Consider the following 14,582-nt stretch of genomic DNA (forward strand, 5'->3'; position numbering starts at 1 on the left):
CATCCCAGCTGGGGCGCATGCAGGAGCCTATTTTCCCTTCTCTCACTTAAAAAAAAAGAATTCACCTTCATCATTATTTTGAAAGTTAAATAAGACTCCTACCTTTCCTTCTGTTGCTTTCTTTGTTGATGAAATTTCTTTCATAAGCTTGGGAATTTCCCTGTCAAATTGAGAGAATTGTTTACATTTCTACGGTGTAATTCTTTAGACACTTTAAGATTACAAACTGCATTTTCAGGTATTTAGTGCCCAAACAATATGCATGAACACGAGACTAGCCCCACGTACTCTAACACCACCGCAATGTGCTGATGTCGGATTCTGACCCACAGGTCGTCGTCTTCCTCGAGGACTGCTTCCTTTTCTTTCCCGTCTGTTTTATATCTACAAGGAGGCAGAGGGAAAACATTTGGATTATTTTTCTCCTCCCAAAAGTGGAAGAAACATTTATATAAAGAATGATTTTAAGACATAGCTCAAGAACTGAAGAGAACTATCCACTACTTTATGGGGGTCATGAATAAATATCTACTCAAAACTAAGACATATTGCAATCCTTATATTAAAAATCAAAGTGCTATGCCTACCAAGACATTTTTACCTCAAATGTTAGATTTAGCTGTCATTATCAGAAGAGTTTTAGGTTAGCAAAATGTTATTTTATAAAACCAAAATCAGTGGTAGAGCATCAGCCCAGCATGTGGATGTCTCGTGCTTGATTCCTTATCAGGGCACACAAGAGAAGTGCCCATCTACTTTTCCACCCCCACTCCTGTTTCTCTCTCTCTCTCTTCTCCTGCAGCCAAGGCTCAATTAGAGCGAGTTGGCCCTGGGCTCTGAGGATGGCTCCATGGCCTCCACTTCAGGTGCTAAAAAATGGCTCCGGTTGCAACAGAGCAATGGCCCCAGATGGGCAAAGTATCGCCTCCTAGTGGGCTTGCCAGGTGGATACCAGTCAGGGCACATGCAGAAGTCTCTCTCTACCTCCCCTTCTCTCACTAAAATAAAAAAAAATTTCTTTTTAATCAATCTGCTTCTCCATGTTTCCCCCTCCCCTCTCTCTCTCTCTCTCACTCTCTCTCTTCCTCTCCTGCAGCCATGGCTTGAATGGTTTGAGCAAGTTGGCCCTGGATGCTGAGGATGGCTTCATGGCCTCGCCTCAGACACTGAAATAGCTCAGTTGCTGAGCAATGGAGCAGTGGCTCTAGATGGGCAGAGCATAACCCTGTAGGGGGCTTGGCAGGTGGATCCTGGGTCAGGGCACATGTGGGAGTCTGTTTCTCTGCTTTTCTGCCTCTCACTTAATTACCCCTTTGAGTAGTGAGTTTTTTTCATGCTAGCTGACCCCCAGGAGTTTTGTTTTTTTTAATGAAATTAGTTCCAGTTACAGTTTTATTAACTTAAAATCATGTTTGTTTGATAACCAATTATGAAAACAAGAAGAACAAACATTTGCCTTTTTTTAATGTTGCCATTGTACATCTATGATTGCACTCTGGATGGTCAGGAGGCATGAGGATGTACATGAACGTTTGTAGTACTCAAAGGGTTAAAAAAAAAGATACAGTAAAATAATTCCTTGATAGAAAAGGTACCTCATTTTTTCATTTAACTTTCTACTTGACATTACTTTTAAAATAAATATATGGCCCTGACTGGGTGGCTCAGTGGATAAAGCATTGTCTTGGCATGCCACAGTCATGGGTTCAATCCCATCAGAGCACGTATGAGAAGCAATCAATAGTGCACAACTAAATGGAACAATTAAGTGGAACGAGTTGATGCTTCTCTTAGCGCCCCCCCATCCCATTTCCTTTTCTCTCTCAAATCAATGAAAAAAATTAAACTAAATATGCTTATGTCAGAGTTAAAAGTCAGGAAGAGGTACCAAAATGGATAACACTATGTGTATCTCACTAGATATCCTGTTCAATCTTCTAACATTTCAGAATATACTGCACTGACAGGACACACATACAGATACTTTTGGGGGTGTGATGCAGAATAATTACTGCCTTGCCAGTTTGAATATGGTTTCCACTTCAGTAATACAGCAGTGGGCCTGGCATTTACTCTTAACATTAAGTGAAGTCAAAATTCCATCTGCTTAAATGTAGTTTTGTTGTACACATAGTTTAGAAAGCAAGTACACCAAAAAGCTTCAAAGCAGTCTAATTACCCATTAACTTAGAAGGTCAAGATACTTTTAATAAATGACAATTATAGGCGAAAGAGAAGGATAAAGCCTCGGAATAAAAAAGGCTTTAGATTTCTGGTGCCTACAAGAATCACAAACTGCTCTTAATCCTGTTTGTATCAGCCCGTTACATGCCCGTCAAGTTATACTTGCTTGTATGTATCATTCTCGATGGGCAGCAGGTCATAGGCCATTGCCTGAAACGTCAGTTCATGCAGAACAGTGGACACGGGATCAAAGCCACGATCAATTATTAGCAGTTGGGAATGAGTTTTGCCCTGGAATAATGAGATAAAATTATCTTAAGAAACTTTCATTTCTTTGTGTGAACACAATTAGATTATCTTAGAAAACAAAAGCAGACTTTTTCTAAGTTCTGTCACATTATATTAAAGCAGAAAAGGCTGAGTAAAACAACAGGGAAAAAGAAACCAAGACTACAAAACCAAAAGCTTTTGTAATTAGATTGAGGATATGCTCAATACTATTGTAAAAATTCCTTTAAAAAATAATATTTGCTTGTATTAAATCTATTTTCTTAGGAATTCAACTGCATAAACACTAAAACTGATATAAATTATGAAAAGTAGCTGTCATTGATCTCTTTGTGCTACACATTGCTAAGCAAGAAATACAAATGCTATTCTTATACAACCGGATGAGACAGGGATCTTATCCCCACTTGACAATGAGGGCATGAAGGTTTAAAACTAACTTGCCCACATCACTGAGCTAGTAAGTGGCCGAACAGAGATTCTGACCCAGGTCAGATTCACTCCACAGCCCGTGCTCTTAACCATCATGCTATTTAAAGAGAACACTGATGCCAGCTTAGATGATAAATCTTACTGAGAGCCTACTCTCATTAATTCACAAACAGCACTCATCATTAAACAGTGAATAACCAGTGCTGGGAAAAATAAGTGTTAATATCAGTATCTTTCATACTTCATTTTAAAAAGTAATTAATTCTTTGGATTATTCAAAGCAGTAAGATACCTACGACTCATTAGACAAACATTTCCTATATATTTACATACAGCAGATGTCAATCACATAGGATAGATCTTTGTTTTTTTTTTTTACTTTTGGAGAGAAGGGGGGTGAGAGAGAGAGAGAGAGAGGAAAAACAGGAAGCATCTACTCATAGTAGTTGCTTCCCATATGTGCCTTGACCAGGCAAGCCCAAGGATTTGAACTGGCAAGCTTAGTGTTGCAGGTCGACGTGTTATCCACTGCACCACCACAGGTCAGGCAGGATGGATCTTTAAAAAAATGTGTAATTAACCACTGACTCATTTAAATAAACCTTATTTAATATGGTTTAGTATTTAGAAACACTGACTTTTGGGAACCATAGATCTAAGTTTGAATGCAGCCATGACCACTATCTTGCTGTATAACTTCGGGCAAATTGCTTAATTTGTTCCTCATTTGTAAAACAAAATACAGTAGGAACATCTGCTTACAGGATTACTGTAGCCTGGCCTGTGGTGGCTCAGTAAAGCGTGGGCCTGGAGTGCTGGTGGCCAGTTCTAAACCTTGGGCTTGCCCGGTCAAGGCACATGCGAGAAGCAACTATGAGTTGATGCTTCCTGCTCCTCTGTGTGCCCCCCTTCTCTCTCTCTCTCTCTCTCTCTTTCTCCTTTCTCAAAAATCAGTAAGTAAAATCTTTTTAAAAATTACAAAAAAAAGATTATTGTAAAGATGAAATGTAATGATACCATGAAACACTTAGCACAGCCTGGCACTTCGTAAGTATGAGTCTTCAGAAATATGAACAGGAGAAAGAACTGCTGTATCAGGGCGTGGGGTTAGGATAGGATGTGGGAGGAAGCATCACTTGACCTGAAGAGTCAGGAAACGCTTCAAAAAGGAGATGGCACTTTGTCAGGTCCTTGAATGAAGGGAAGAAAGGTATCAAGCATCTGAAAGAATTATAATTTTCCAGGCAGGAAGAATGGAAAGAATTATTTTACTTATTTATTTTTGTGGGGTTTGCCTTTTTCCACTGAAATCATAAAGGACTAAAGGATATTTATTAACACACTGATTATATAGCCCTTCCCTCATTCAAAAAACATTTATTGACTATTTACTATGCTCTGTGTACTGAGCCATTGTCCTAATAACTACAACCAACAGCTTTCACTTGACCTCCAAAGCAAAAACTAGTAACTTTAAAATTTCTAAAGTAACAATACACCTAAGCTTACACCCTCCATTATAGTCAAGGTGTTTGATTGTGAATTTTGCCCTTTTTCTCTATGCCTCTGCTCAAAATACCTGTTATCTAACAAAAAATCCCTCTTCTATCACATTCTTCAAGCCCAAGGGCCTCCCCCTCCAGGATGCCTTCCAGGACTTGTGAGAGAACTGGAAGCCCCAGCTGATCTTCCCACTACATCCTATGTATTCCTCCCACATTCCGCTCATCACACAGCGTAGGAATTGGTGGTTTCCTTGCCTGTCTCCTCCTCTAAACAATCCTACAGTCTCTTCCTTTCATGCCTTAGCTACTGTAATATGGTTCCCTAGCCCTCTAGCCACCTGTCAGGCTCTTCGTTTTCCAGTGATGTCTAAATGCTGGTATTCCCCGGGTTCCAACCTTAGTCTGTGACTACTTTATACTATCTTCGTAAGATAGTAACAGCTGTCATTTATTAAACCCTACTGTATGTGCCAAACACATGTTAACTCACCTAATCCTCATACCAACCAAACAAGCTATATGTTATATCATCCACCTCACATATGAAAATACAACTCAGAGTCAATAGCCTGTCCATGGTCACAGAGCTAGTAATAACAGAAATCACTCTATTTATCAAGTGTTTACTCAGAGGCAAGTATTATTCTAAGAACTTTACATACATATCAACTCATTTAATCCTCTCCCTACTTTATAAAATAGGTATTTTCTCATTAGCCCCATTTTATAGATAAGAAAACTTAGGCACAGAGAAGTTACATAATTTGCCCAAATTGACACATCTATGAATTAAATGGTAGAGACAGCATTTGGATACAGTACCAGCAGACTCCTCATCTTCCCCACTAAGCCACACTGGCTATTAAGGTTACCACTACCATCCATATTAATGATTCTCAAATCAATACTGGAAATCTATGCTAATGATTCCCAAATCAATACCGAAAATAAACAATAGTTTCCTTGGCTTATAAAAAAATGTCAGACTTTATGCAAAATCGCTGTTTGCCTTCTAAACATTACCTTTATTAGGCTCTTTTCATCAATCTTGTAGTAGTTTTCAAGTTTTTTTTCAACAAGCTGGGCAAGCTTACTGGCATTATCTAGAGGTTTACTAACAATGAAAAAAATGTTCAAACAATTATCTTTCAAGACAATACCATAAAGCTGAATTCTAAAAGTACACCATGCAAATTATTAATAGAAAAGGTCATATAATAAGAAAGCAAATAGAACGTTATACCCATTTGTCTGGATTTTATCATGTAAATCTTATCGTATGTGCTTGATTTTTTTACTATAAAGAAAAACTATAAATAAAATTGCAGCTCCCTTTATTCCCTTCCAAATTACTGGTCTTTTCCCTACCTCTACCCTCTCCACCCCCAAGGAAACCACTATCATGAATTCAGTGTGTATTCTTCCTGCCATTACTATTTATATATATGTTTTACATATATTTTAACAGTATACAGTCTTACTATTATATATATGTTTGAGATCTAAATGTATTGGCATAGCACCAAATTTATTCATTTTAGTTCTATATATACTTCTATCATTTAATTTTATTAAATGCTATGTATTCATTCCCCTAAAGATGGATATTTAAGTACATAATTCTCAATTTTACTCTATTGCAAACAATGTTGAAAAAAATCTTTGTACATATATCACCACATACATGTTTCTCTAAATATATTACATCTAAAAGTATAACTGCTGGGTCATAGTGTACATTTTCACCGTTTCTAGATATTACCATATTATTTTCCAAATTAGTTGACCATTTATCCCTCCATTAGAAGCGTGAGATTTCCCTGCGTGCTAACATTTAGTCAACTTTCCAATATAGTCTTTTACATAAAATCTTACATATCACTCTTTTATTTATTTACTTTGCACTTAGGTGAGAGGAGGGGAAATAGTGAGGCAGACTCCCGCATGCATCCGATGGGGATCCATCTGGCCAGTGCTTGAGTATTGACCTATTTTTAGCGCCCGAAGCTGATCCGCTCCAAGGGAGCTATCCTCAGTGCCCGGAGCCACACAAGAACTAACAGAGCCACTGGCTATTTCTTCTGTGTGCCCTAACATGGCATTGTACCCAGGATGTCCATACATCAGGCTGACACTCTATCCACTGAGCCACTAGCCAGAGACAATAAATAAAATATTTTTTTAAAAAAGAAAAAAGATAGCCACTAAGGTGCTCACTTTGGCTTTGGCAACACAGACTCCAAAATTGGAACAATAATCACTAGAGGCTTAGATACCATCGATATTTAGATACTATAACCAGTATCCAGATAATATGACCATTTAAATTTGGTGGAAATTTAATGAAACATTAAGTGTAAGACTGTAGCCCCTATATGGCAACAAAGATATTTCCTCCAAGCATTCCTTAAACTTATGAAAAAATATGCATGCAGCCCTGGCCGGATAGCTCAGTTGGTTAGAGCTCTGTCCAGAAAAGCAGAGGTTACTGGTTCGACCCCCGGTCAGGTCACATACAGAAACAGATTGTGAGATCCTTGCCTCTTCTCTCTCTCCCCCCTTCCTCCCTCTCTAAAATCAATAAAATAAACATTAAAAAATACACGCCTACAAATCATTCCAAATTTAAGCTGTAAAATTCAGTAACAGAGGCTATTAGTTAATTTGAAACTTAAACCTCACACTTTAAATCTCCTATCAGTACAGCGTAATTTTACAAGGAAAATTCTGCAAACCAATACACATAAGCACAGACATGACCTGCCTCTGCTGGAAAGCACATAGAAATCAGAACATAAAGAGACACTCCTGAGTGTCTTACCTTTTGTACCTCACTCCGGGATTCTCGTCCAGGGTAGCACACACTGTGACTATCTGCTCAGCCATCGCCTCCATTACGGCATCTTTCCCATTTGCATTACTGGGGTCTGGACTGTAACAGTAATAGAACGCATCTGGCACATCAAGAGTATAGACCTAAGTGAGCCAAAAAAAGTCACACTGTCAATGTGGAGACTTGACTTTTAAAATTTAGCAAGAAAAATGTGACTATTGTTTGGGACATTAAAAAAAAATACTTGCACTAACCATGGCGTTTTCTGAAACAACTGTGTGTTTACCTTAATCAAATCTCATTCTCTGTCATCTGGATTTCATCCTTTCTTTCTCACTCTCCTCTCCTGCTTAGTCTACCTCTCTCCTTCAATTCTCGTGTCATATACAGATAGCACTGTGCTTTTCACTACCTGTGCAACAGATGGAGGAATCTGAGGCAATCAAACTAAAGTATCTAATACTTGGCACAAAGAAATATAACCAAAATTGGTCTAAATATTTGGCATAAAAATTTTCTAGAGAATAACCATAGTTGACATGTCTTCGTTCCTTTAGCTTGTACTCTTTCTGTCTTAAAATAGAGATATATTTCCTAATAAGACACAACTCTGCGCCACAGTATTGGTCTTAATCAGATGGACAGTGACCTCACAGACATGTTTATTCATTCAACTAACAAAGCACTTACTTGTGTGCAAAGAACTGGATTAGATACTTATTAAAATTGTGCTCTTTGAAGAATATGAAAGCAGCAGCTCTCTAATTGGGGTTAAGAATTCCCCACTAAACTAATTTTTATTTTATTTTTTAGAAACAACAGTAATCCCTCTTAGCCTAAGATAATGAATTAAGTGTAAAAATAGGTACATAATAAACATTATAGAATAACGGATGAATTATGAATCAACTTAATTGCATTTCCTTTCACACATTCATTTCTCTTAAAATAGCCCATCGATCGCTTCTCGGCCTTTGGCTAAGATCAAGTGTAGTATCTGTTCTTATCAGTTTAATATCTGATACGTTGTCTATCCAAGGACAATATATTAAATGGATTTTTGGAGCTGGGAGATGGAATAGGAGCTTGCTCCGTCCACTCCACAACCCGGTATTGCAGTACTTCCGGGAACAGTGCACCCCCCATGGGGGCCAAGGTGCTTGGTGCAAAAAGCAGGAGGGTTGTTGAAAAGCGGCGTTCAGCCCTGGACGGTTGGCTCAGCGGTAGAGCGTCGGCCTGGCGTGCAGGAGTCCTGCGTTCTATTCCCGGCCAGGGCACACAGGAGAGGCGCCCATTTGCTTCTCCACCCTTCCCCCTCTCCTTCCTCTCTGTCTCTCTCTTCCCCTCCCGCAGCCAAGGCTCCAGTGGAGCAAAGATGGCCCGGGCGCTGGGGATGGCTCTGTGGCCTCTGCCCCAGGCGCTAGAATGGCTCTGGACGCAACAGAGCGACGCCCCAGAGGGGCAAAGCATCGCCCCCTTGTGGGCATGCCGGGTGGATCCCGGTCCTGCGCTTGCGGGAGTCTGTCTGACTGCCTCCCCATTTCCAGCTTCGGAAAAATGAAAAAAAAAAAAAAAAATAGCCCATCGCAACCAGCAGCAGCCTGAACCTCAGATTCAGCTGTAGCTAATGAGCTGCTCAAAGTCGTCTAACAAAGACTGTGTTCAAAATCATTTGATCTCATAATCAAATTGTGCTGTAAAACTTGACATACACAGGACACTGGCAGATGTGACATTTAAACTCCAAATATTATTAATGTTGTATTCTAATAAAGTGCTCATGTTCTTACCTTCCTCATGGGAAATGTTTCTTTGTGGATCGTTCAAAATTCACCAAGTACGTAAGTAAAACATTAAAAACACATAAGTAAAAAATACCTTGTTAACAAATAAGCTCATAAAATCAAATTTTAAAGTCCATTATGAACTAAAATTAAAAAAAAAATAGAAAGTACCTGAGATTCAAGTGGAATGAAGGAAATATTTATCTCTTTACATCTTCTTATAGCCTTGGAGCAAGAAGCCTTAATTTTGTTAAAGAGACTATCAGGGCAAACTGAGAGGATAAAAAAGAAAAAAATAAAGCATATAACTCCATCTAACTTTTTCCTCTTTTGAATACATCATTCTAACATCTAGAAATATTTATTTTATATAAGCTACTGACCTTCACAAAGTAATTTGCTATGAGGACGGAGAACATGTGAACACTGTTCTGCCCTTTACAGAGCAGGTCTACCCTAGTCGAGCGGGCTCTACAGGAAATCACACTTGCCCCATCCCCATCAGCCACGACCTGAGATCTATTTCCTCAGAAAGCTGCTAACACAGCACACTGAAACTGTCAGGGAGGAAAAGCAGGACCTAACTCATGACTTAGCAAAATCTTGTAGGACCTTCAGAACTTCGTAGGAATTTACACTACTTTTCTAAGTCGGTCACTAAGTGCAACCACACCACACAAACTGTGCATTTTTTCTTTAATTACAGGAAATTCTTTGATGCCAAGAAATGATAAGACTCTAAACCTGTAAGTTCTGGACCTCTTTACATCCCATTTTTTCTTCCCCCTTTTAACCTACCTGTTGATAGTTCCATTAAATTTAGGTTAGGATATCAGCCATTAGCTTCTAGCATATTGTCTTTCTTTAATTAAATTTAATTGGGGTAACACTGGGTAATAAAATTATACAGGTGTCAGGTATACAATTCTACATCAGTTGTACACTGCTTTGTGTGTTCACCACCCCAAGTTCCTTATGTCTTTTAACATGAAGTTCTTTAGCCTCAAGATTCCTTAAAAGGGATCACATTCATTAAATTTTATCAGTTCCATTACTTAAATGACAAATACCTATATGACACTTTTTTTTTTTGACAGAGACAGAGAGAGAGTCAGAGAGAAGGATAGATAGGGACAGACAGGAAGGGAGAGAGATAAGAAGCATCAATTCTTCATTGCGGCCCTTTAGTTGTTCAGTGGTTGCTTTCTCATATGTGCCTTGACCATGGGGCTACAGTAGACTGAGTAACCCCCTGCTCAAGCCAGCGACCTTGGGTCCAAGCTGGTGACCAGATGAGCCCACGCTCAAGCTGGCAAGCTCAGGGTCTCAAACCTGGGTCTTCAGCAGCCCAGTCTGATGCTCTATCCACTGCGCCACCGCCTGGCCAGGCACTTATATGACACTTTTAAAAAAATGCAAACTACTACTAGGCACGACATAAATAATAATTAACAGGAAAAATAACATACTACTTAAAGTGATTAATCTCTAATAGTAGAGATTAATGACATTTTACTTAGCAGTGTAACTATGTAAGATAGAACATAAAACAGAATTATGTGTGTCTTGGAACTTCTCTGTGATCCGCTCATTTAGGTGCTTTCTATTTGAATGTAGGGCGTAGTAAGACAAGTGTGATAAATTTTCTCCCTTAATATTGGCCAAATGCATGGCAGTTGCTTCAGTGCCCTCCCAAATGGTCTTATTTCTTATTACATAATCAAATCCTCAACTGAAGTTTTGATTTAAAAAATAATTCTTCCTGTGAGCAGCACAGAATTTAAGGGCTTGCCCCCTCCACAAAGCCCCCAACTCTGTATGCCAGCAAAATGATTGTCTTCTGAAACTAGATTGGGATGACTTCTTTTAATATCTTATCACCTTAGCATAAATTAGGATACATAAGATCTTATATTTTTTATTCTTTCTAACCTAATTGGAATAGAAAATCATTGGTAGTGGCATATTATTAGAAATACTTTATAATAACAGGATTTAAAACAATAAAGCAATGATTTTTGCAAAGCTACTTACAGTCAGTGAAGTATATATACGCTGCTTTATATTTGTTCTCCGATTTACTTGGAAAATCACGTAAAAAACAGTCTACAGACTTAAAAAAAGATTAGATATTAATATATATTTCATGAAATTCTAATTTAACCCTGCTAGTTTTTGAAATAACTAAGATTATTTTATCTCAATGATAAAATAAAACCTGAACTATCTCAAAGTGTAATTTATAAACATTTGTTAAGATGCTACGCTGTCTAGCCAGAGAGAGCTAGAAATGCAGTGAGTAGCGAGGCCGCACGGACGAACAGCCACGTGGCGATGAGGAGGCCCGGAACCGATCAAGGGGCTGCTGGGAAGACGCAGCAACACGCAAGGCAAGACCACTGGAAGACACAGATCAAGGACAAGTCCTCGGACGCTCTGGAAGTATCGTCTACCTAGACACTGAAACCTCTGAGACCACAGCTGGAGAGTGTGGAAGCGGGTGACACTGAGCTAGGAGCTGACACTGTCAGGGGACTAGAGGGAAAACCCAGACAGAGGCTGGCAGGTAACTGCAAGGAGGAGGAACAGCAGGTAATACAGTCTAGTAGAATACGACCCCACACTGCTAGTTTTAAAAATGCAATGTTCTAGAAACAAAAAAAATAAGACATTTAATTCTCTCTCCTTCATCTGTCCCCTTTTCTCCTTCCGAAAATCCTTAAAGCATATTTCTGTTAGATCTCATGAATCTATCCTGCAAGTCTCTTTCCCCCCCCATGATTTTTGGGATTTTGTTTTCTTTCTTTTTTTTTTCTTTGAGATTCCATTTTGATCCTCTAGGGTCAGGCTATTACTCAAATTTCAAGTCATTCTCCTCTTCTTCAATTAACTGTTTAACTGAGAATTCTGGCTGCAGAAAGCTTTTTATGTGCTAATTAGAATCTTGTTACGTGCACTCTTCACTATTCCTCCGTCCAGATTGCCATCCTTCTCTCCGCACAGCTGTATTTTGCTAGATGCACATTTTCCTTCTTCCTATTGAACTTCCTCTCTCTAGCAGCTTGACCCAACTAGATACGTGGTTGCTTTTCTTGGTCAACTCACTCGAAGCTTAGTTCAGTCGTTGGAGTATCCTAAATAGAGACACTGATACCAGAGGAGGAAGGCCCAGGAGTTTTCCTCCTGAGGGCTAAGGTATAAAAGCCAACAGACACCTGGGCTTTGGGCTTTTCTGAGACACCAACTGAACTGTCCTCTTGGATTCACAGATCTCTTAGAGCCAAACTCTTCTGAAATCTGTCATTTTTTGATTCTTGCCTCGGAACTCTCTGGTCTGGCCTCCGAGTGCTTGCCCAGCCCCTAAGGAAGTGAGTCTCACACCAGGTTTCCCCACCACTGTGCAAGGAGCCCCTAACTTCACTTGCACCCAGAGGCCTGTACAATCCAATAGGTAATTAAGGGCAAGAAGAGAAATGGAGTTGGCTGTAGTAGAACAAGGAGTCACACTAAGGTACCATTTCTCTGAGTCCTTTGATCCTTTACTGAATATACAATTTTGTATCCTGCTTTTGTCACTTAACATTAAAGATAAACTTTAGATCATTAAAATATCCTAGAAACTTCATTTTCAATGGCCACACAGTCTATCACACCATTATTTGTTAATGCTAAAAATTTAATTGGATTTATTTATTGCTAGGAATTTAATATGACCATATATTTGATTACTTCTTTATAATAAACTTGAGAATATAGGTCATTTTAAGGTTCTTGATAAAGAACAGCAAATTATTTCCCAAAAAAGGCTGTATCAATCTATACTCCCATCAGTTTATAGTAATTGCTGCTCCACTACCCACCAATAACTAAACGTGAGATTTCTATACATATATACTTTTAAGAAAATATCCCTCTGCCAACTTATTAGGTGAAAAAATGGTGCTTTTAGCTTGCATTTTTTTCAACCATGAATTTTATCTTATAAACTGATATAACAAATAAGATATAAAATGTCATTAAAACCCATCAATATCTAGAGATTAAATAGTGAATATATGGGTTTTTTTCTTACTGTCTGCCAGAGTTAGAAGAAAGGAAACTGGAATTGTCAAATTAACATTCTATATGGGAATAAGCCAGAGGATGTGCTGGAAAATGCATTCTCAGATATTGGACAGAATAAACAAGTTTGATACTTTATTTGGCTGTAAAAGTCTGGCTTTAAGTATGAGTTAAATTATGATTGGATTATAAGCTAAAGAAATTCTTTTGGCATAAAAAAAACAATGTATGCGTAGCTACACACATACATGTGTATATACATATCCACATATGTATGCTAGAAAAATCACTAAGATAAATGATTAATCCAAGATTATGTCTTTTAAGCATATTTCTATCCTTGTAAACATTATGGCTGAATAGGAACTGAATGAATCACAAATTATTCAAAGAAACCCTAACACTTTATACAATTAACTTCTGCTCTCATATATGGAGGAGATGGGAATTTTTTCACTTACATATTCTTAGCGAGGAGAGTGCAAATGGAACAACCTTCTAACAGAAAACTTTCCTAAGAAGTCCAGTTTATGGCACTATTTTTCCAATAAAGAATATTATATTACTTTGAATTTTTTATGAAAAAATCATGTCAATAGTGAAAACACTTTTTAAAGATTCAAAATACTCACCTTTGATGTTGGAGAGATAAAATAAAGAGCTTTCATTTGTCTGACAGGTTCCCGATTCTTATAAATATTCTCCACAACTAACAAAATAAAAAAGGTCATTTTATATAAACACATATTTATACTCTCAAAACATTCTCTAAATAATGTTTATTGTACTTCTAATTTATAACAGAAAAACATATTTAGATATCATGGTTAATTTAACATTCCCTTCATTTGCTAAATTAAAAAAATCTTAAAAATGATGACCCCAATCTACGGCCATACCACCCTGAACGCGCCTGATCTCGTCTGATCTCGTCAGCTAAGCAGGGTCGGGCCTGGTTAGTGTTTGGATGGGAAAAATGATGACCCTGGCTGGCTGGCTCAGTGGTGGAGCGTCTGCTTGGGCGTGTGGAAGTCCCGGGTTCAATTCCTGGTCAGGGCACACAGGAGAAGAGACCATCTGCTACTTTTTCCCTGCCTCAGGCGCTAAAAATTAGCTCGGTTGATTCGAGGGTGTGCCCCATATAGGGGTTGCCTGGTGGATCGCGGTCGGGGTGCATGCAAGAGTCTATCTCCCCTCCTCTCACTTAAAAAAAAAAAAAGACTATATTATAAAAAAATCATAAAAATGTGTTTTCCCTAAGGCTAACCTCTGGACTAAGTGCTCATCTTGAGAGAAGAAGCTAAAGCAGTTACTTCATAATTAGATCTACCAGCATAAGTGATCAACATGCCATGAAGAAACCAAGAAAAATGCATTAAAAGTTAAAATATGTATTTCTTTTTAAAAACATTCTACTATAATAATAGCAAGTATGATACCAGATAGCAGCCCTTTATCTGTTAAACCTCATACTAACTCAGTAAGTATTTTACA

At 38.3% G+C, this 14,582-nt stretch overlaps 1 protein-coding gene and 1 non-coding gene across 2 annotated transcripts in view; one reads left to right on the forward strand and one right to left on the reverse strand.

The window, feature by feature from the left end:
- Nucleotides 1–14,582, reverse strand: part of STXBP3 (syntaxin binding protein 3) — a 47,136-nt gene that overhangs the window by 18,829 nt on the left and 13,725 nt on the right. Inside the window, exons 4-11 of the mRNA XM_066352720.1 lie at nucleotides 13,721–13,797; nucleotides 11,061–11,139; nucleotides 9,198–9,298; nucleotides 7,231–7,385; nucleotides 5,433–5,523; nucleotides 2,351–2,475; nucleotides 289–384; nucleotides 103–160 (exon numbers count right to left, since the gene is read on the reverse strand). Of these exons, the coding sequence (XP_066208817.1) occupies nucleotides 103–160; nucleotides 289–384; nucleotides 2,351–2,475; nucleotides 5,433–5,523; nucleotides 7,231–7,385; nucleotides 9,198–9,298; nucleotides 11,061–11,139; nucleotides 13,721–13,797 (782 nt within the window). The remainder of the gene's footprint in view (nucleotides 1–102; nucleotides 161–288; nucleotides 385–2,350; nucleotides 2,476–5,432; nucleotides 5,524–7,230; nucleotides 7,386–9,197; nucleotides 9,299–11,060; nucleotides 11,140–13,720; nucleotides 13,798–14,582) is intronic.
- LOC136383685 (U2 spliceosomal RNA) lies at nucleotides 8,202–8,386 on the forward strand. The gene has a single exon (XR_010747493.1). It is a non-coding gene; the product is annotated as a U2 spliceosomal RNA (small nuclear RNA).

This window comes from Saccopteryx leptura, chromosome 11, assembly GCF_036850995.1.
Source record: "Saccopteryx leptura isolate mSacLep1 chromosome 11, mSacLep1_pri_phased_curated, whole genome shotgun sequence".
Classification (NCBI taxonomy): Eukaryota; Metazoa; Chordata; class Mammalia; order Chiroptera; family Emballonuridae; genus Saccopteryx; species Saccopteryx leptura.